Source organism: Scyliorhinus canicula, chromosome 6, assembly GCF_902713615.1.
Source record: "Scyliorhinus canicula chromosome 6, sScyCan1.1, whole genome shotgun sequence".
In the NCBI taxonomy this organism is placed as follows: Eukaryota; Metazoa; Chordata; class Chondrichthyes; order Carcharhiniformes; family Scyliorhinidae; genus Scyliorhinus; species Scyliorhinus canicula.
The window spans coordinates 149,160,415-149,181,589 of NC_052151.1; the positions used below are offsets into that span (position 1 = coordinate 149,160,415).

Here is a 21,175-nt window from a genome sequence, read left to right on the forward strand (position 1 = left end):
AAAGTAAGCATAGATTGTCTGTGAATATTCAAATACTTATCTAGTATTTTCTCCTTTTAGGTATTGTAGCCTGCATGTGCATTTTGACTGTAAATGCATTCTACTCATCAAGTAATGTGATAAAATTAACTTCAATAAATTTCAATTCTCAAGTTATTGAAAGTGAAAAACTTTGGCTAGTAAAATTCTATGTTCATTGGTAAGTAAGTTGTTTTTTAGTAGCTGTACTTTGCTGTCAGTGTTATTCTATATTCAAATCCATTGGTCAGTCGTTGTTAACGCTTTTACATTGCAGGTGTGAACACTGTGAGAAGTTTGTTTCAGAGTGGAATAATGTAGCTACTGCTTTGAAGGTAAGGCAATCCTGTCACTTAAGTTATTTTCCTTCCTTAATGTCTTAATTTATGATTAAACTTGTCTATTTTTTCTAATGTTTTCCATTATGAACAGGGTATTGTTAAAGTTGGTGCAATAGATGTGAACAAATATGCATCAATAGGACATCAGTATGAAATAGAAGAATTTCCCACTATCAAGTTCTTTGGGCCTAACAAGAACAAGCCAGAAAAATATTATGGTATACAATCATTCTATCTTTAGAATGGTTGACATTTTGATTCATTTGTTTGTCATGAATATTAATTTTGGCAGACTTTTTAAAAAAGTGGTTCGGTTTAAAAATGCCGATTTTATAACTTGATTAATCAGGTGGAAGGTCAAGTGCAGCCATTACCAATGGAGTCCTTAATTCCATACGGTTCATAGTAAAGGAAAGACTAATTGAACAAGGCAGTCAATGTGGATCTGGAGGACAGGTAAAAACAATTATATTTTGAACATTTATGTATTGCCTATGGAAAATTGTAGCTTCAGCTAAAATAAATCTCTTACTTTAAATGAACATCAATGCTAATGCTCTTGAACACTACAGTGCTATATACATTTCCTGTGAATCATAGAATTTACAGTGCAGAAGGAGGCCATTCGGCCCATCCAGTCTGCACTGGCCCTTGGAAAGGGCACCCTACCCAAGCCCACACATCCACCCTATCCCCAAAAGCCAGTAAACCCCACCCAACCTTTTTGGACACTAAGGGTAATTCAGTAAGTCCAATCCACCTAACCTGCACATCTTTGGACTGTGGGAGGAAGCCGGAGCACCCGGAGGAAACCCACGCAGGCACGGGGAGAACGTGCTGACTCCGCACAGACAGTGACCCAAGCCGCGAATTGAACCTGGGATCCTGGGGTTGTGAAGCAACTGTGCTAACCACTATGCTACCGTGTTGCCGGTGAAGAAAATATGATTGTGAGAAGATGAGGTAGAAATTTTACATATGCCACATACTCTTCATAAATGGGTCTGAATTGGACGAGGAACAGAGGAGCACAGGGATTCAAATACATAGATAACAAGAATTATCCTCAAATAAAGGCCATTAAAAAACAATGCACGTGGGTTCATTTCCAGGGAGATAGAATTTGCAAGCATGCAAATTAGATTAAACATATAAAGATCCTTGGCTGTACATAATTCCAGTTTCCATGTAATGAAAATAACACAGAGACACTGGCTAAAGAGCAAAAAGGTGACACCAGAACTTAGGAAAAAGTGAACAGGCTGTACCTCCTTTCTGTATGAGGGGTGATCTGCTGAGAGGTTTCCTTCTCCAAAGCCCTTGAATGTGTTGCCTTCCCAAATGCATGTCAGTCTTTCCTGGAACTGTATCTTGGAACCCCTTCAATCAGGTTTCAGCTTGCCACAGAATGAAAATGACTCTTATCAAAGTTACAACTGGCATCCTATATTATTGGCATAGGTATTGTGACATCCAGCAGAGCGGCGATGCTGATCGGCTGTTGCGGGGAAGATTTGCATCAGGCAATCAGTGCTTCCAGAAAGTGGACCTCAGCAAGACACCCTCCGTGTTCGAATGAAGGCAAACGTTCAGCAGAGTGGCGACGCTGATTGGCTGTTGCGGGGAAGATTTGCATCAGCCAGTCAGTGCTTCTAGAAAGTGGTTTGTGGAGGAGCTGCAGTCAAGGGACAGTAAAAAGATGGGTTGCATCTGAACTGGAGGAGCAGGAGATTAAATTAAATTAGATTAGATTAAGTTAGATTAAATTTAATCTATTTCAATGTAAGAGGGCTGGCAGGTAAAGCTGATAAACTCAGGGCATGGATAGGTCCGTGGGCTGGGATATTATAGCCATAATTGAAACATGGCTAAGGGATGAACAGGACTGGCAGCTTAATGTTCCAGGGTACAGGTGCTTTAGGCGGGACAAAGGTGAAAGAAAGAGGGGGTGTTGCATTTTGATTGAGGGGAGCATCACGGCAGTAGTCAGAGATGAAATAACCGAGGGATCATCCAGAAAAGCTTTGTGGGTGGAACTAAGGAATAAGGGGATGGTGACCTTATTGACGTTGTAGTATAGGCTCCCAAATAGTCAATGGGAATTAGAAGAACAAATATGCAGGGAGATTGGGGGACTTGCTGGAGTAATAGGGTTGTCATAGCAGGGGATTTTAATTTTCCTAACATAGTCTGAGACTACCATAGTGTTAAGGGCTTAGATAGGGTGGAATTAGTTAAGCGTGTTCAGGAAGATTTCCTCAGGCAGTATGTGGAGGCCCTACTCGGGAAGGGGCAAAACGTGACCTACTGTTGATCAGTATGTAACTGCAGAAATGAAGCTTGCAGAATCATGTGAATTCCGGCATCTAAACAATGATCGCATGAAAGAAAGAATTGCCTTAAGCAGAGGAGACCCCTCAATGAGAGTGAGTCTACTAAATAAGGAGAAATTTACTCTCAAGAAAGTGACAAATGTATGTAGAAATGCAAAGTTTGTAAAAAGTTGACTAGAGCACATGTATGGCAAAACAAACTAGCGATACATTATGCTGGGAGACATTGCAGAGCTGAATATCATGGACAAAGGGCAAGTATTGCAGAACAGATCATAAACGGAAGAGAAGGATTGCTCAGTTTGAGGGAAGCAGCGTTTTAACTGCAAGAAGCCAAATCATGTCACACTCAAGTATTTGGCTAGAAAGAAGCGAAACAAGCCTGCACAGATAACCACTGGTGAGATGTCAATAGAAGAGTGTGAAACACGATACATACATACTACAGCAGATTGGTTCCATCACGTCTATAGGTGATAAATGGTTTGTGACTGTTAGTCTCCTTCTGCAGTCCTGCGGTCCTCATTCTATCAAAGAAACAAGAAGCTAGACATTGCTGTGTCATGAATCAGACCACAAACCTTCACAGACTTGTGCAAAGTGGCACAACATGGTAATACAAAAATGAAATGAAATGAAAATCGCTTATTGTCACGAGTAGGCTTCAAATGAAGTTACTGTGAAAAGCCCCTAGTTGCCACATTCCGGCGCCTGTTCGGGAAGGCTGTTACGGGAATCGAACCGTGCTGCTGGCCTGCTTGGTCTGCTTTCAAAGCCAGCGATTTAGCCCTGTGCTAAACAGCCCCGCCCTCAAAAGTAAGGTTGAGGCGATATAATGGCATGATACTCATACCAAGAGGCCAAATTAGCCTGAGAGCCCAATGTAATGGCAAGAATGAAGATCTTCAGATCATAAATGTACTCCACAGCCACTCATCTCAGCAGGGGCAAGTCTGAAGCTTGGGCTGGTAATGCTAGACATGCCAACAGAGAATAGCAATATATGGCAGCACATTAAACTATTGATTGCCAAATAGATCCTAGAGGAGTAGAAAGATGCCAAATAGATCCTAGAGGAGTAGAAAGATATGTTTGCAGAATTGCAACCTCTACCTGGAGAATATCATCTCGAAGTTGATGGGCGTGTGGGAGTGTAAGACCAATTCAGCATCTGCCAAGGAGAGTTCCAACTGCCCTCTAGTCACGCCTAAAATCAACATTGAAGAGCTGAAAAAGAAGGCTGTAATCAAAAAAGTGACAAATCCAGCACCACTAGCACTGGAAGAGATCATGGACAGCATTAGCTCCATGCAGACGGGGAAGGCGCCGGGACCGGACAGATTCCCGGCGGACTTCTACAAAAAATTTGCGACAGCGCTGGCCCCGCACCTGCGGGAGATGTTCACAGACTCGCTAGCTAGGGGCACACTGCCACCCACGTTAGCACAGGCCTCAATCTCGCTGATACCTAAGAAAGACAAAGACCCAACGGAATGTGGGTCATACAGACCCATACCTCTGCTGAACGCAGACGCCAAAATACTGGCCAAAATCCTAGCCAAAAGGCTAGAAGACTGTGTACCTGAGGTGGTCACAGAGGACCAGACGGGCTTCGTCAAAGGTCAACAGCTTACCTCGAACATCAGGCGCCTGCTGAATGTGATAATGACCCCCTCCTGGGAGAGAACACAAGAGGTGATCGTCTCCCTGGACGCAGAAAAGGCCTTCGACAGAGTCGAATGGAAATACCTCATAGAGGTACTGGAGCGGTTCGGGCTTGGAACAGGGTTCACCGCTTGGGTAAAGCTCCTATACAACGCTCCCATGGCGAGTGTACGGACCAACAATACCAACTCCCAATACTTCCAGCTGCACAGGGGCACCACTCTCCCTCGCGGGAAGAGTCCAGACGATCAAAATGAACATACTGCCCAGGTTCCTCTTCCTGTTTAGATCCATTCCGATCTACATCCCCAAGGCCTTTTTCAAAGTGCTGGACAAACTTATCATGGCGTTCGTATGGGGGGGTAAAAATGCTAGGATCCCAAAGAAGGTCCTACAAAAAACAAAATCCAGGGGGGGGGGCTAGCCCTCCCGAATCTACAATTCTACCACTGGGCGGCAACAGCCGAGCGAGTAAGGGGATGGATCCAGGAGCCAGAAGCCGAGTGGGTGCGTGTGGAGGAGGCCTCCTGCATGGGGACCTCCCTCCGGGCCCTCGCCACGGCAGCAGTCCCATCCCCACCCAAAAAACACTCCAGCAGCCCAGTGGTGACAGCCACCCTCCAATCCTGGAACCAACTGCGGCAGCAATTTGGCCTGACCAAAATGTCAGACAAGGCTCCCATCTGCAACAACCATAGGTTCACACCAGCACTGACTGACGCCACCTTCAAAAGGTGGAGGCAGGACGGGGGGACACTGACAGTCAGGGACCTATACACGGACGACAGGATCGCAACACTGGACGAACTGACAGAGAAATTTCGACTAGCTGGGGGAAACGAGCTACGGTACCTGCAACTCAAAAACTAAACTTCCTACGAATGGAGACAAGGACGTACCCACAACCGCCACGACAGACACTACTGGAAGACCTACTGGATGCAAGTATCCTAGAGAAAGGGAACTGTAGCGACATGTATGACCGACTGGTAGAAAGGGACGACACCGTACTGGACGCAACAAGAATGAAATGGGAGGACGACCTGGGGATGGAGATAGGGTGGGGACTCTGGAGCGAAGCACTGCATAGGGTCAACTCCACCTCCACGTGCGCAAGGCTCGGCCTGACGCAACTAAAAGTGGTACATAGAGCCCACTTAACAAGAAACCGTATGAGTAGGTTCTTCCCGGAGGTGGAGGACAGATGTGAACGGTGCCAAAGAGGCCCGGCCAACCACACCCACATGTTCTGGTCTTGCCCCAGACTTGTGGAGTACTGGACAGCCTTCTTCGAGGCTATGTCCAAAGTGGTGGGGGTGAGGGTGGAGCCATGCCCGATAGTGGCGGTCTTCGGGGTTTCAGACCAGCCAGATCTATTCCTGGGGAGGAGGGCGGACGCCCTTGCCTTTGCCTCCCTGATCGCCCGCCATAGAATCCTGTTTGGCTGGCGGTCAGGAGCACCGCCCAGAGCTGCAGACTGGCTGTCCGACCTCTCGGAATCTCTCCAAATGGAGAAAATCAAATTCGCCATCAGAGGGTCAGACGACGGCTTCCACAGAACGTGGGAGCCATTCATGCAATTGTTCCGGGACCTGTTTGTGGCCAACGAACAAGAGGAAGAATAGTCGGGTGACCAAGAATCAGGGGAAAATGGATGGGAATCGGGGGAAGGTAGCCGGGGGGGGGTTTGTTATGGGGGTTTGATGGCAAGCTAAGGCTATTTATAAATAAATGCCTATAAACATGTGCCTCGGCCATATTGGGGAATGTAAAATATGTATGCCGGCTAAAGGGGGCGGCCACAATTGTTATTATGAAGATGCTTACCTGTAAATATACATGTTAATTTTTGCGTGTTTTTTTCTCTAATAATTTGTAATATGTTGTATATAAAATATGAAAACTCAATAAAAAAACATTTTTAAAAATTTTTTAAAAGTGACAAATCCTACAGACTGTATTAGCAACATGATAGTACCTGGAAACCTGAGAGTATACGTTGACCCAAAAGGATCTAAATAAAACACTGCAGAGATCTCACTGCCCAATGCCAAAAAGGAATTTTGCCACAATCTGCGAAGGCAAAGTTCTTTACTGCCTCCTTCACAATTTTCCTCAATACCAGGGTATTTAGTCCCCTACTATACTCCCTGTACACACATGATTGCTTGGCAAAATTTAACGATCAGTCAGGATGCAGGAGGGAAATTGAGAACCTAGGTAGAGTGGTGCAGCGACAACAATCTATCCCTCAATGCCAGCAAAACTAAAGAGCTGGTCACTGACTTCAGAAAGCAAAGTACTGTACATACCCCTGTCAGCATCAAAGGGGCCGAGGTGGAGATGGTTAGCAGTTTCAAATTCCTAGGGGTACACATCTCCAAAAATCTGTCCTGGTCCATCCACGTCGATGCTACCACAAAGAAAGCACAACAGCGCCTATACTTCCTCAGGAAACTAAGGAAATTCGGCATGTCCACATTAACTCTCACCATCTTTTACAAATGCACTGTAGAAAGCATCCTATCAGACTGCATCACAGCCTGGTATGGCAACTGCTCGGCCCAAGACCGCAAGAAACTTCAGAGAGTCGTGAACACAGCCCAGTCCATCACACGAACCTGCCTCCCATCCATTGACTCAATCCACACCTCCCGCTGCCTGGGGAAAGCGGGCAGCATAATCAAAGACCCCTCCCACCCGGCTTACAACTCTTCCAACTTCTTCCATTGGGCAGAACACGCACAAACAGACTCAAAAACAGCTTCTTTCCCGCTGTTACCAGACTCCTAAATGACCCTCTTATGGACTGACCTCATTAAGACTCCACCCCTGTATGCTTCACCCGATGCCGGTGTTATGTAGTCACATTGTGTACCTTGTGTTACCCTATTATGTATTTTCTTTTATTTCCTTTTCCTTCATGTACTTCATGCTCGCAGAAAAATACTTTTCACTGTACCTTGGTACACGTGACAATAAACAAATTCTAATCCAATGTGAACTGGCAAATGAAGCTGGATGAAAGCAGCAGCTTTCTAACTGCATTCTGGAAGCCATTCGGCATTCACAGATGGTTGTGCATGCTGTTTGACATTTCCATGCCTCCAGAAGAGTATATACGTAGATAAAATACGCTAGTCAGTGATCTTCCTGGAGTGGAACCCATAGTGGATCATCCTAATTGAAACAATCCTAATCCAGCAAGGACAACCAATCATACTTGCATCCAAGGCATTAACTGAAACTGAGCAATGCTATGCTCAGATTGAAAAAGCGTGCCTTTGCTTGTGAGCATTTCCATCAATTCATGCTTAGGGGAGACAAAGTAACAGTGGAGTCCGACCATAAGACATTTCAAAATATTTTTCTCAAACTGCTACTAACTGTTCCAAAACATCTGCAAAGAATGCTACTTCATTTTCAGAGCTATCATCTGGACGTGACATAATCAAGGGAAACAGATAATACATCATTGACATGATGTCAAGAACATCAGTCCCCATGAAGAAAATTGAGGGTGGTGCATGCAGACCAGTCCAGCTTAATTCAGCGTATTTCCTCCCTTGAAGGGATTTATTGACCTCGATGTGTTTCTATGACAACCCAGCAGTCCCATGATCATTCCAATGAGTCTAGCACTTTATTCCAAATGTATTTATCAATTGAATGTAAATTCCTTCTGGTGCCAAAGTGTTACTTGAACTCAAGTCTCCAAATTATTAGTCCAGGCTACTAGAGTACTTGTCCAGTTACATCACTACTATGCCACCGTCCCCCCCCCCCCCCCCCCCCCCCAAGTATCTCTTTTACCAAGTTCTAAGGTTTCCTTATGTGCACAGCGTCATATTTTGTTTTGTAATATCCTTGTGAAGTACTTTGGGACATTTCATTTTGTTGAAGGCATTATGTTGAAGGCATCATGCAAATAAAAATAATTGGTATAAAAGGTTTGAGACTGTAGACGTGGAAAAGACATTTCCGCCTTTTGGAGGAGAGCAGAATCAAGGGTTATAACTACAAAATAGTCACTAATGAATCCAATAGAAAATTTAGGAAAACCTTCTTTAGATAATGTGCAACTTGCCATCACAAGGAGTAGCTGGGACAAATAACATAGATGCATTTAAGAGGATGCCCGATAGACACATGAAGGAGAAATGAATACGAGTTACACCAATGCAGTTAAATGAAGATGGGTGGGAGGGAGCTCAATGGAACATAAACACTGGTATGAACCATTTGAATTGAAGGACCTGTTTCTTTGCTGTGTGTACCAGGTGGCTGGGGACGTTTACAGACACCACTGCACTTCAACAAATCAATATGCCTAATCTAAATAAGAGGAACATCTGACCCTTGTTGATTAAACTTGACCAAAAGCATCTGAATGCCCTTGATATTTAACCAAATTCTAGAAGAATCAAACCAGCATAGCAGGAGCAAAACAGAGAATGCTGGAAAAACTCAGCAGCTCTAGCCGCATCTGTAGGAAGACAAAACAGAGTTAACGTTTCAAGTCCATTTGGAGGGATATGTTGGATATTATATTGTGGCTGGGAGAGATTGCAGCACGGTAGCACAAGTGGCAAGCACTGTGGCTTCACAGCGCCAGGGTCCCAGGTTCCATTCCCCGCTGGGTCACTCTCTGTGCGGAGTCTGCACGTTCTACCTGTGTCTGTGTGGGTTTCCTCCAGGTGCTCTGGTTTCGTCCCACAATCCAAAGGCGTGCAGTTCAGGTGGATTGGCCATGCTAAATTGCCCTTCGTGTCCAAAAAGGTTAGGAGGGGTTATTGGGTTACGGGGATAGGATGGAAGTGAGGGCTTAAGTGGGTCGGTGTAGACTCGATGGGCCGAATGGCCTCCTTCTGCACTGTATGTTCTATGTCTATGTCTATAAATGTCGCAAACTTATGAACAACAGATGGCCTGATTTTGTGGTGGTGGTGGGGGAGGGAGGGAGGTTAGGTTTGCATTAAGGCAAAAAATGTACGGGATATAAAAATGGGAAACTTTAGACTGTGACCTTTCTTTTCCATATTAATCCATTTTTTAATATCCCATACATTTTCTGTATCAATCAAGGACAGAACCAGGACATCTGTCTCTTGCCCTTAAGTTAACAAAGTTTTTTGTTGCAATTTCTCCCATCTACAGAATGATATCCAATGCATTTTCCCTCTCTTTAGTTCTGAAGAGTCAAATGGACTTGAAACATAAACTCTGTTTTCTCTTCCTACAGATGTTGCCAGGCATCTTTCCAACATTCTCTGTTCTGTTTTGGGTTTCAACATACGCAGTATTTTGCTTATATTAGAATATCAGAAGACCTGGTTATTTCTAGTTCTTCTCAACATATCAGTAAATTTTCTTTATTCTTTGCTACAGTGCAGACGAATAACCAATAAATCTTCATTTGACTTGAATGAGAACAACTTTGATAACCAGGTGGCTAGAGGTGATGACATATGGATCGTGGAATTTGCTGCACCTTGGTGTGAGCATTGTTTAAGGTGGGTAATAAACTAGCTTGCAATCCTTTTTTACAAAATTCAAATATTTCTTTAAACTGAACATGAATAGAAGCTAAGAAAATTCCATTATTGTCTCAGTTGCATTATTGTATAGTAAGAAGTCTTACAACACCAGGTTAAAGTCCAACAGGTTTGTTTCAAACACGAGCTTTCGGAGCACGGCTCCTTCTTCAGGTGAAGAAGGAGCCGTGCTCCGAAAGCTCGTGTTTGAAACAAACCTGTTGGACTTTAACCTGGTGTTCTAAGACTTCTTACTGTGCTCACCCCAGTCCAACGCCGGCATCTCCACATCATGGCATTATTGTATGTACAGATTTGTACTGCTGTTTTTCCATGTTGTGCAGTTATGAGTTTCATGTGGAAATTAGTATGATCAAATACTAATTGTTGAGCTTTCGGGACCATAGAGTAGGTATTAACTAATTGTTGAGCTTTGTGTTGTAAAGGTTGTAAATAATAAGAAAGTCTAAATGTTTCTTGGATAGAGTTTAACTGCTATTTGGAAAATTGGAGTTAGAATTTTAGATAAATATTATAAACGCCACCTTTCTGCATGACATAGGTAAAGAAAATCTTGCATGTCCAGATTTCACTCAATAACGAAGGTTAAAATGTACACCTTTCGATCAATTAGAATGTAATTTTATTTAACTATTTTTTTAAAAGCACTGTACTATAGTTATTGTAAATAACTTTATGGTTTTAAGGGAACTTTTTTTCTATTTTGTTGTAACACTGATAAAATAAAAATGACCAATCTGAGCAATTGGATTCTTAATAAATGTCATCCTAATTGTGGTGAGCTTTGTCATTTTGAATGTATTTCAAAAGGGAGTTGACGAGCATTTTAAAAAAGTGTCATGGATCTTTACAGCAGAGAAGGGGGTCATTTGGCCCACTGATTCTCTGAAACAGCTATCATCAATTTATACAATTGGCCTGATCTTTCCCTGTATCCTTTAAAACTTCATACATTTAAGTTCTACATTCCTGGAATTGTCTCCTTAGATGCCTTTTATCTCCACTTTACCACCCTTCTTAACCTAACTGACCAGGTTTTAGAGCTCCTAATCACTATCCTCCTAGTCACAACATATTTTCTTACACTTCCTGAGAAGCTCTGGAGATGTCTTTCTATATAAACACACTATATAAATGGAAGTTGTTATCATTCACATTTAAATTTGCCATCAATTGGACATTTTGAATGTGAAATTGTTATGCTACAGTTCGTGATGGTAATTGGAAACACTCACCCATGGCAGATAATTCAGTTTAGATAGTTTACAAGTGCCAGGCAATGACCACCTCCAACCAGAGAGAATATAACCATCGCCCCGTTATCATTTAATCCTATTACCATCGCTGAAATCCCTGAGAGTGACCATTGGCCAGAAACAGAACTGGACTAACCATATAAATACTGTGGCTACAGGAGCAGGTCCGAGACTAGGAATCCTGCAGTGAGTAACTCGCCTGTCCACGACTTACAAGACACAAGTCAGAAATGTGATGGAATACTCTGCACTTGTCTGAATGAGTGCAGCTCCAAAATCACTCTGGGAGCTTGACATCATCCAGGAGCAGCCTGCTTGTTTGGTACCACTTCCATGACTGGAGGGGGAGGGTGACCAGCCACTGGTCATGGTACAATTGATACAAACAGCTTAGGTTAAAAAAAGGGGATGTGGTCCTAAAAGCAGAATATAGGGAGTTAGGAAGTAAGTTGTAAAGTAGGACCACAAAGGTAGTGATCTCAGGATTATTACCAATGCCACGGGCTCGTTGGAGCAGAAATAGCAGGATATATCAGCTGAATACGTGGCTGAAGGGATGATGCGAGGGGTAGGGTTTCAGATTCCTGGGATATTGCGACCGGTTCTGGGAGAGATGGGATCAGTACAAACTGGGCGGGTTACACCTGGGCAGGACTGGTACTGATGTCCTAAGAAAGTATTTGCTAGAGTATTTGGGGAAGGTTTAAACTAAAATGTCAGGGGATGGGAGTGTATGTAAGGAATCAGGAAGGGAAACACAGACCAGCACAAAAGAAAGATTGGGGAATACGAAAAGTGACAGGCAGAAAAATCAAGAGCCAGAATTAAACAGGGCTACAGGCCTGCAATGCTGTGTACTTAGCCCCCTACTATACTCCCTATACACACATGACTGTGTGGCAAAATCTGGCACAACTCCATCTACAAATTTGCTGATGACACGACCGTAGTGCGTCGGATCTCGAACAACGATGAGTCAGAGTACCGGAGGGAGATAGGGAACCTAGGGGAGTGGTGTAATGACAACAATCTCCCCCTCAATGTCTGCAAAACTAAAGAGCTGGTCATTGACTTCAGGAAGCAAAATATCGTACGTACCCCTGTCTGCATCAATGTTGCTGATGTGGAAATGGTTGACAGCTTCAAATTCCTAGGTGTGCACATCACCAACAATCTGTCCTTGTCCAGCCATGTCGATGCTACGACCAAGAAAGCACAACAGTGCCGATACATTCTCAGGAAACTAAGGAAATTCGGCATGTCCACATTGACTCTTAGCAACTTTTACAGATGCACCGTAGAAATCATCCTATATGGCTGCATCACAGCCTGGTATGGCAACTGCTCACCCAAGAATGTAAGAAACGACAGAGTGTCTTGAACACAGCCCAGTCCACCACATGAACCTGCCTCCCATCCATTGACTCTGTCTACACCTCCCGCTGCCTTGGGAAAATGGGCAGCATAATCAAAGACACCTCCAACCCAGCTTATTCGCTTTTCTAACTTCTTCCATCGGGCAGGAGATACAATAATCTGAGAACACGCACTAACAGATTCAAAAACAGCTTTTTCCCCACTGTTACCAGACTCCTAAATGACCCTCTTATGGACTGATCTGATCTCTTCACACATCTCCTCTACTAAGTCATACTGTATCCCTGTATGCTTCACCCGATGCCTATGTATTTATGCATGCCCTATGTTTTTTTTCATGTATGGAATGATCTGGCTGGACTGTACACAGAGCAATACTTTTCACTGTACCTCGGTACACATGATAATAAACCAATCCAATCCAATTCAAGTGAAAAATAATGGAATGGGACAAGGGATGATAAAAAGACGAGCCATCAGGCTTTCTCCTTTAATGCATGGAGGGCATTCGCAGTAAAGTGGAAGAATTAATCACACAATTAGATTTAAACCAGTATGTTATGGTTGGGATTACAAAAACATGGCTGCAGGTTAATGAGGATGGGAATGGATCTAGAAAGGATGACAAAATGGGAAAGGAGGTGGGGTTGCATTGCTAATTAAAGCAGAAATCAACACAATAATGAGGAAGGACAGCTCTGATTATGTCAAATCTGTATGGGTCGTGCTGATAAACACCAAGTAGCAAAAAATGTTAGTGGGGGTTGTATGTAGACCCCCAAACTGTTGGTGGCGATGTTGGGAATGGCATTAAACAGGAAATTAGAAATGCATGCGATACCGGAACATCTGTAATTTATGGGTGACTTTAATCTGCCTATAGATTGGGCAAATCAAATTAATAACAATAGTATACAGGAAGAATTCCTGGAGTGTATATGGGATGGCTTTCTGGACTAATGCATTGAGGAACCAACGAGAGAACAGGCCATCCTAGACTTAGTATTGTGTCATGAGAAAAGAATAATTAACATTATAGTTGGGCGAGGCCCCTTGGCAATGAGCGTCCATAATATGATTGAATTCTTCATCAAGGTGGAGAGTGGCATAGTTGATTCTGAGATTAGGGTCCTAAATCTAAATAAAGGAAACTGCAATGGTATGAGGTGCAAGTTGGTTATGACAGATTGGGGAACTTTACTGAAAGGTATGAAGGTGGATAAGCAATGGCAAACATTCAAAGTGTACATGGGTGAACTGCAACAATTGTTCATTCCTGTCTGGTGCAAAAATAAAATGGGGGAAGTGGCCAAACCATGGCTTACAAGGGAAATCAGAGATAGTGTAAGATCCAAGGAAGAGACATTCAAAAACAGCAAATCGGAGGTTTGGGAGCAGCTTAGAATTTAACAAAGGAGAGCAAAGGAATTGATTAAGAAGGGGAAAATAGAGTACGAGAGTAAGTTTGCAGGGAACATAAAAACTGATTGTAAAAGCTTATAGGTATGTGATGAAGAAAAATGTAGGTCCCTTACAATCAAAAACGGGAATTTATAACGGGGAACAAAGAAATGGCAGAGCAACTAAATATATACTTTGGTTCTGTCTTTACAAAGGAGAACACATAATGTACCAGAAACGTTGAAGAATACAGGGTTTAGTGAGAAAGAGGAACTGAAAGAAATCAATATTAAAAGGGAAATGGTGTTGGGGAATTGATGGATTGAAGGCCAATAAATCCCCATGGCCGGATAGTCTACATCCCAGTGTACTTAAGGAGGTGGCCCTAGGAATAGTAGATGCATTAATGGTCATCTTCCAAGATTCTAGAGACCCTGGAACAGTTCCTACAAATGGAGGTTAGCTAATGTACCCCCACAAGTTAAAAAAGGAGGTAGAGATAAATCCGGGAACTATTGACCACTCAACCTGATGTCGGTAGTTGGAAAAATGCTCAAATCCTTTATAAAAGATTTAATAGCAGGGAATTTGGAAAATAGTGGCAAGATCGGGCAGAGTCATCATGGATGTAAGAAAGGGAAATCATGCTTGACAAATCTACTGAAATTCTTTGAGGATGTATTAGTAGAGTTAATGAAGGGGAGCCAGTGGATGTGGTTTATTTATACATTCAGAAGGCTTTCAACAAGGTCCCACATAAGAGATTAATGTGTAAAATCAAAGTACATGGGATTGAGAGTAGTGTATTGAGATGGATAGAAAATTGGTTGGCAGATAAGAAAGAAAGGGTAGGAATAAATGGGGACGGGATTATCTGGTCTCCCAGCCGCTTGTTTCTCAACGGCACGCTGTTTGTTGGCGATGAGATTCTATACACCCGCAAATGGGATTTCCCATTGAAGCCACTCCACGTCAACGGGAAACCCGTGGGTGGGGTGTACTGCTGGCAAGAAAAGTGAATCCATCTCGGGTCCTTTTTCCAAGTGGCTGGCAGTGACTAGTGGGGTACTACAGGGATCAGTGCTAGGACCAGAACTATTAACAATGTATATTAATGTTTTGGTGAAGGAGCTAAATATGTTGGGCTGGATTCTCCGCTGCTGGGGGTTTCTGTTGCGCCGGCAGCCGGGGGATTTCCCGATGGCATGGGGCTTCCCACAATGGGAAACCCCATTAGCCAGCTGACGAGACAGACAATCCTGAGAGCACGCCGCACCAGAAATCTGGTGTGTGACGGCGAATCCCGCCCAATATCTTCACATTTGCAGATGACACAAAGCTGGGTGGGAGGGTGAGCTGTGAGGAAGATGCAGAGATGCTTCAGTGTGATTTGGACAAGTGGGTAGACAAATGCATGGCAGATGCAGTATAATGTGAATAAATATGAGGTTAGCCTCTTTGGTAGCAAAAACAGGTAGGCTGGTTATTATCTGAATGGTTACAGTTTGTGAGAGGGGAATGTGCAATGAGACCTAGGTGGCTTTGTACCAGTCACTGAAAGTAAGCATGCAGGTGCAACAGGTGGCGAAGAAGTCAAATGGTACGTTGGCATTCATAGCGAGAGGATCTAAGTACAGGAGCAGGGATGTCTTGCTGCAGTTATAAAGGGCCTTGGTGAGACCCCACCTGGAATATTGTGTGCAGTTTTGATCTCATTATCTGAGGAAGGATACTCTTGCTATGGAGAAAGTGCAGCGAAGGTTTACCAGATTGATTTCTGAGATGGCGGGACTGAGGAGAGATTGAGTCAGTTAGGATTATATTCGCTGGAGTTTTGAAGAATGAGGAGGGGCCTCATAGAAACCTATAGAATTCTAACAAGACTAGACAAGGTAGTTGCAGGAAGGATGTTCCTGCAGTCCAGAACCAGGGGTCACAGTCTGAGGATACGGAGTAGACCATTCAAGGCTGAGATGAGGGGAAACTTGTCACAAAGAGAGAGCTGAGCATGTGGAATTCTCTATGACAGTAAGCCGTTGAGGCCAAAACATTGTATGTTTTCAAGAAGGAGTTGGATATAACTCTTGGGGCTAAAGGGATTAAAGGATTTGGGGGGAAAAGGTAAACAGGTTACTGAGTTGAATGATCAACCATCGCATTAAATAATGTGTGGCATTTCCCACATCCCATAAATGAGTAGGAAAAACTTTATTCCCAAATGCACGATAAACAAGTTCTTGCCTGCCTGTGGATTTAATTTAAAGAAATCTTTGGTATATTTGGATGTTGCAAACTATTTTAGAGGTGAATGCTCTGGTTACTCTGTGTTTAATAGAGATACCCTCTAGTTGATATTTTTAGATTTGAGTTTCCAAGATATCACTATTTACAGTGACAAGAATAATTTGTCATCCATTTAGTTCGCTTTACTGCTGTTGTAAGACTTAATGTACTAAATTGGAAAAGAATCACTAACCCTATTCTAATTTAAACTAGGAACATTTAGGTCAATTAGAAAATTGGGTTGAAGCAAAATCTAATTATTTTCTGACAATCCTCATTCTCAATGAGGTAAACTCAGTCGCAAGCCAAAAAGAGTCCCCCATTAGTTCTTAATGTCTGGACAGATGTAAGTTAAACAAAATCTATAATAAACATTTGCGAAAAAAATATATTGAAGATGCACTGTTAAATAGCAATACATTTTAATAGGAAATAATAAAAATGTGATAAAATATTTACAATCTAATTTTAATGCGCTTACCTTTTCTAGCTTATGTTAGCTATTTTTGCAATAGCATTCTATTCATCCACTATTTTGGTATCTGCATTGGTGTAATTCAGCACTGTAGAGCAGTGATAAACCCTTTCTTTTTGCAGTCAAAAGCCTGAGTGGGCTAATGCAGTTATTGAACTGACAAAACGGACAAAGGGAAAGGTCCATCTTGCAGCTGTTGATACTACAGTAAACGAGAGGTTAACTAGTCGATACGGGGTGAGTATATGCATACAAACTTTGCTGACTGTTACTAAAGCAGCGCTTGCTTTCTCCCCATAACGTGTATCCTTTCTGATTCAAAAAGAAGCAATTTGTTGCCTCAATTGTTTTCTATCTGCATAAAGCATTCTGTGCTTCAGCAGCATTCACCTCTTAAAATCGGTTGAAACACCCAAATGTACCAAAGGTTTCTTTAAATTAACTCCACAGGCAGGCAAGAACTTGTTTATCGTGCATTTGGGAATAAAGCTTTTCCTACTCATTTATGGGATGTGGGCATTGCCACACATCGGGCAACCCGGTGCCTGTCACAGGTTGAGTCGGACCGGCGGTCGGTCGTTCCATTGTGAGCGACAAAGCAGTGGTGGAGACATCTGCACAGGCGGTGTCGACGGCGTAGGTGCTGGCGGTGTTGGTGCTGGCCAGTGGCGGGATGACTCCGGGAGCGAGCCAAAATCTTCCATGTCCTCTAGTGTGGCAGGAGAATGAGGGATGGACCTGGTGGGGCTGAATTCGGGGCGCCGGGGAAAAGGAGGGTGGCACGTGGGTAGGGAGGAGTGTGGGCATGGGATCGGCACCCGAGGGATCCAGGTCCCTGAGCGAGACTGTATCCTGGCAGCCGACGGGGAACTCCACGTAGGCATACTGGGCGTGGAGCAGGCGTACCTTGTCTACCAGAGAGTCTGCCTTGTGGAGCCTGACATGCCTACGAAGAAGAACTTGCCCTGGAGCTGCGAGCCAAGTCGGGAGCGACACCCCGGATGTAGACTTCCTGGGGAAGGCAAAAACACGTTCATGGGGTGTGTTAGTTGCGGTGCACAGTAGTGGCCGAATGGAATGGAGCGTGTCAGGGAGGACCTGCTGCCAGCGAGCGGCTGGGAGGTGCCAGGACCGCAGGGCCAGCTGGACGGCCCTCCATACTATCCCGTTCTCCCTCTCTACCTGCCCGTTTCCCCGGGGGTTGTAGCTGTTCGTCCTGCTGGAGGCCATACCCCTGCTGAGCAGCAACTGACGCAGCTCATCGCTCATGAACGAGGATCCTCTGTCACTGTGGATATAGTCGGGGAAACCGAACAGAGCGAATATGGAATCAAGGGCCTTGATGACGGTGGCAGACGTCATATCCGGGTAAGGGGTGGCGAAGGGGAACCTAGAGAATTAATCGACCACACTAAGGATGTAGGTGTTGCGGTCGATGGAGGGGAGGGGCTCTTTGAAATCCACACTGAGGCGTTCAAAGGGGCGGGAGGCTTTCACCAGGCACGCGCGGTCTGGCCGGTAGAAGTGTGGCTTGCACTCCGCACAGAACTGGCAGTCTCTGGTGACCGTCCGTACTTCCTCGACGGAGTAGGGCAGATTGCGGGCTTTGACCAGATGGCACAACTGAGTGACCCCCGGATGGCAAAGGCTCTCGTGCAAGGCATGGAGCTGGTTCACTTGTGCGCTGGCACATGCACCTCGGGAGAGGGCGTCTGGGGGTTCGTTGAGCTTGCCGGGGCGATACAAGATCTCGTAGTTATGGGTGGAGAGTTCGATTCTCCACCGCAACATTTTATCGGTTTTGATCTTGCCCCGCTGCGTGTTGTTGAACATGAAGGCTACCGACCGTTGGCCAGTGAGGAGAGTGAATCTCCTGCCGGCCAGGTAATGCCTCCAGTGCCGCACCGCTTCAACGATTGCCTGGGCCTCCTTCTCAACAGAGGAATGTCGGATTTCGGCGGCATGGAGGGTGCAGGAAAAGAGTGCCAGGGGTCTGCCTGCCTGGTTTAGGGTGGCAGCAAGGGCAACATCTGAAGCGTCGCTCTCTACTTGGAAGGGCAGTGTCTCGTCTACTGCGTGCATTCCGGCCTTGGCTATGTCTGAGCGAATACGAGCGAAGGCCTGTTGTGCGTCGGCCGTGAGGGGAAATTGTGTGGACTGGATCAGTGGGCGGGCCTTGTCCGCGTATTGTGGGACCCACTGGGCGTAGTAAGAAAAGAACCCCAGGCATCGTTTGAGAGCCTTGGGTCAGTGGAGGAGGGGAAGCTCCATGAGGGGGCGCATGCGGTCAGGATCGGGCCCCAGTAGTCCGTTTTGGACTACGTAGCCGAGGATGGCTAAGCGGTCTGTGCGGAACACGCAACCTTGTTATAAGTGAGGTTGAGGAGAGATGCGGTGTGGAGAAATTTGGCACGGTTGGCGTCATGGTCCTGCTAGTCGTGGCCGCAGATGGTGACATTGTCTAAGTACGGAAACGTGGCCCGCAGTCTGTACCGGTCAACCATTCGGTCCATTTCTCGCTGAAATACCGAGACCCCGTTAGTGACGCCGAAGGGAACCCTAAGAAATTGATACAGTCAACCGTCCGCCTCGAAGGCAGTGTAGGGACGGTCCGATTTACGGATGGGGAGCTGGTGGTAAGCGGATTTCAGGTTGTCGAGAAGACCCAGTACTGTGCAATCTGATTGACCATGTCAGATATGCGAGGGAGGGGGTACGTGTCGAGCTGCGTGTACCGGTTGATGGTCTGGCTGTAGTCCACGACCATCCTGTGTTTTTCCCCAGTTTTAACCACCACCACTTGGACTCTCCAGGGACTGTTGCTGGCCTCGATAATACCCTCCCGAAGCAGCCACTGGACCTCGGACCTGATGAAGGTTTTGTCCTGGGTGCTGTACCGTCTGCTCCTGGTGGCGACGGGCTTGCAATCTGCAGTCAGATTGGCAAAGAGGGAGGGAGGGTCAACCTTGAGGGTCGTGAGGCCGCAAACGGTGAGGGGAGGTAGGGGTCCACCGAATTTGAGGTTGAGGCTCTGGAGATTACATTGGAAGTCTAGGCCCAGTAAAAGTGTCGCACAGAGGTTGGGGAGAATGTACAGGCGGAAACGGTGGAATTCAATGCCCTGTACGGAGAGTTTAAACAGACAGAAGCCCCGGATCGGGACAGAGTGGGATCCGGAGGCCAGGGAGATCCGCTGGTTGGCGGGATGGACCGCGAGGGAGCAGCGCCTTACCGTGTCCGGATGGATGAAACTGGCCGTGCTCCTAGAGTCGATGACGCAGGAGGTTGCATGGCCGTTGACCAGCACCGTCGTAGAAGCGGTGGACAGGTTGCGAGGATGGGATTGGTCGAGCGTCATGGAAGCGAGTAGCGGGCGATCAACCGAAGAGTCCGATGAGTAGCGGCAGCGACCCGGGTCCCGTGGTCCCGTTCCGAGGGGAGGACAAAATTGTGGTGTCTGGAGTACCTGCGGGGAAGGCGATGGCTGGGCCCATGCAGCGCTCGTTACGGAGGCAGGGCAAGATGGCGGCGACCATGGAGCGCACGTTGTGGGGGTGGGGCAAGATGGCGGCGACCATGGAGCGCACGTTGTGGGGGCGGGGCAATATGGCAGCGACCATGGAACGCACATGGAGTCGGAGGATGAAGATGGCGACGCCCATGGTGCGCACATGGCGGGGGCGGCGAAATATGGCGGCGCCCACTGATCGCACGTGGAGTCGGGGAAAGAAGATGGCGGCACCCACTGATCGCACGTGGCCCCGGGGGCAGCGGATGGCAGGGCCCATTGCGCGATCGGCTGAGGCGAGGGGGGAGTTCGGGCACGATAGCGGCAATAGCGCAGGACTGACACACCACTGCAAAGTGGCCTTTCTTGCCACAAGATTTGCAGGTCGCGGTGCGGGCCGGGCGGCGCTGGCGGGTGTGCTTCTGCTGACCGCAGAAGTAGCAGCGGGGACCCCCAGGGTGCGCGGTGCGGCGAGCAGCGCAGGCATACTGCGCGGGAGCGGCCCCAGTTGGGGGGGTCGGTTACGGGGTCCACGAGGGGTAGGATGGGTGGGCAGCGCGGCTGGCGGGGTAGGATTGCACATTACGGGAAGCGGCCGTCATTGAGAGCGCTAAGGTCTTTGTTGCCACAAGTTCGAGAGCGGCCCCTTCCAGCAGTCGTTGCCGGATGGGGTCCGATGCAATACCCGTTACAAAAGCATCCCGCATGAGTAGATTCGAATGTTCCGTGGCCGAGACGGCCTGGCAGTCGCAGTCCCATACTAGGGGGATAAGGGCCCACCAGAAGTCCTCAATCGATTCACCTGGTTGCTTAACTCGAGTGGAGAGTACATGTCTCGCAAACAGAGTGTTTGTTGACTGAGCGTAATTTTCTTTGAGCAGTTCCATGGCCCGGGCGTAGGTAGGCGAGTCCTGAATCAGCGGGAACACGCTGGAGCTCAACCTTGAGTAAAGTAGTTGTACC

At 46.0% G+C, this 21,175-nt stretch overlaps 1 protein-coding gene across 2 annotated transcripts in view; it reads left to right on the forward strand.

Annotated features, from left to right (window-relative positions):
* Positions 1-21,175, forward strand: part of LOC119966840 (protein disulfide-isomerase A6-like) — a 105,069-nt gene that overhangs the window by 45,499 nt on the left and 38,395 nt on the right. For both annotated transcript variants that reach the window (XM_038798810.1, XM_038798811.1), the window contains exons 2-7: positions 61-199; positions 296-353; positions 451-577; positions 709-815; positions 9,746-9,870; positions 16,827-16,941. In XM_038798810.1, the coding sequence (XP_038654738.1) occupies positions 61-199; positions 296-353; positions 451-577; positions 709-815; positions 9,746-9,870; positions 16,827-16,941 (671 nt within the window). The remainder of the gene's footprint in view (positions 1-60; positions 200-295; positions 354-450; positions 578-708; positions 816-9,745; positions 9,871-16,826; positions 16,942-21,175) is intronic.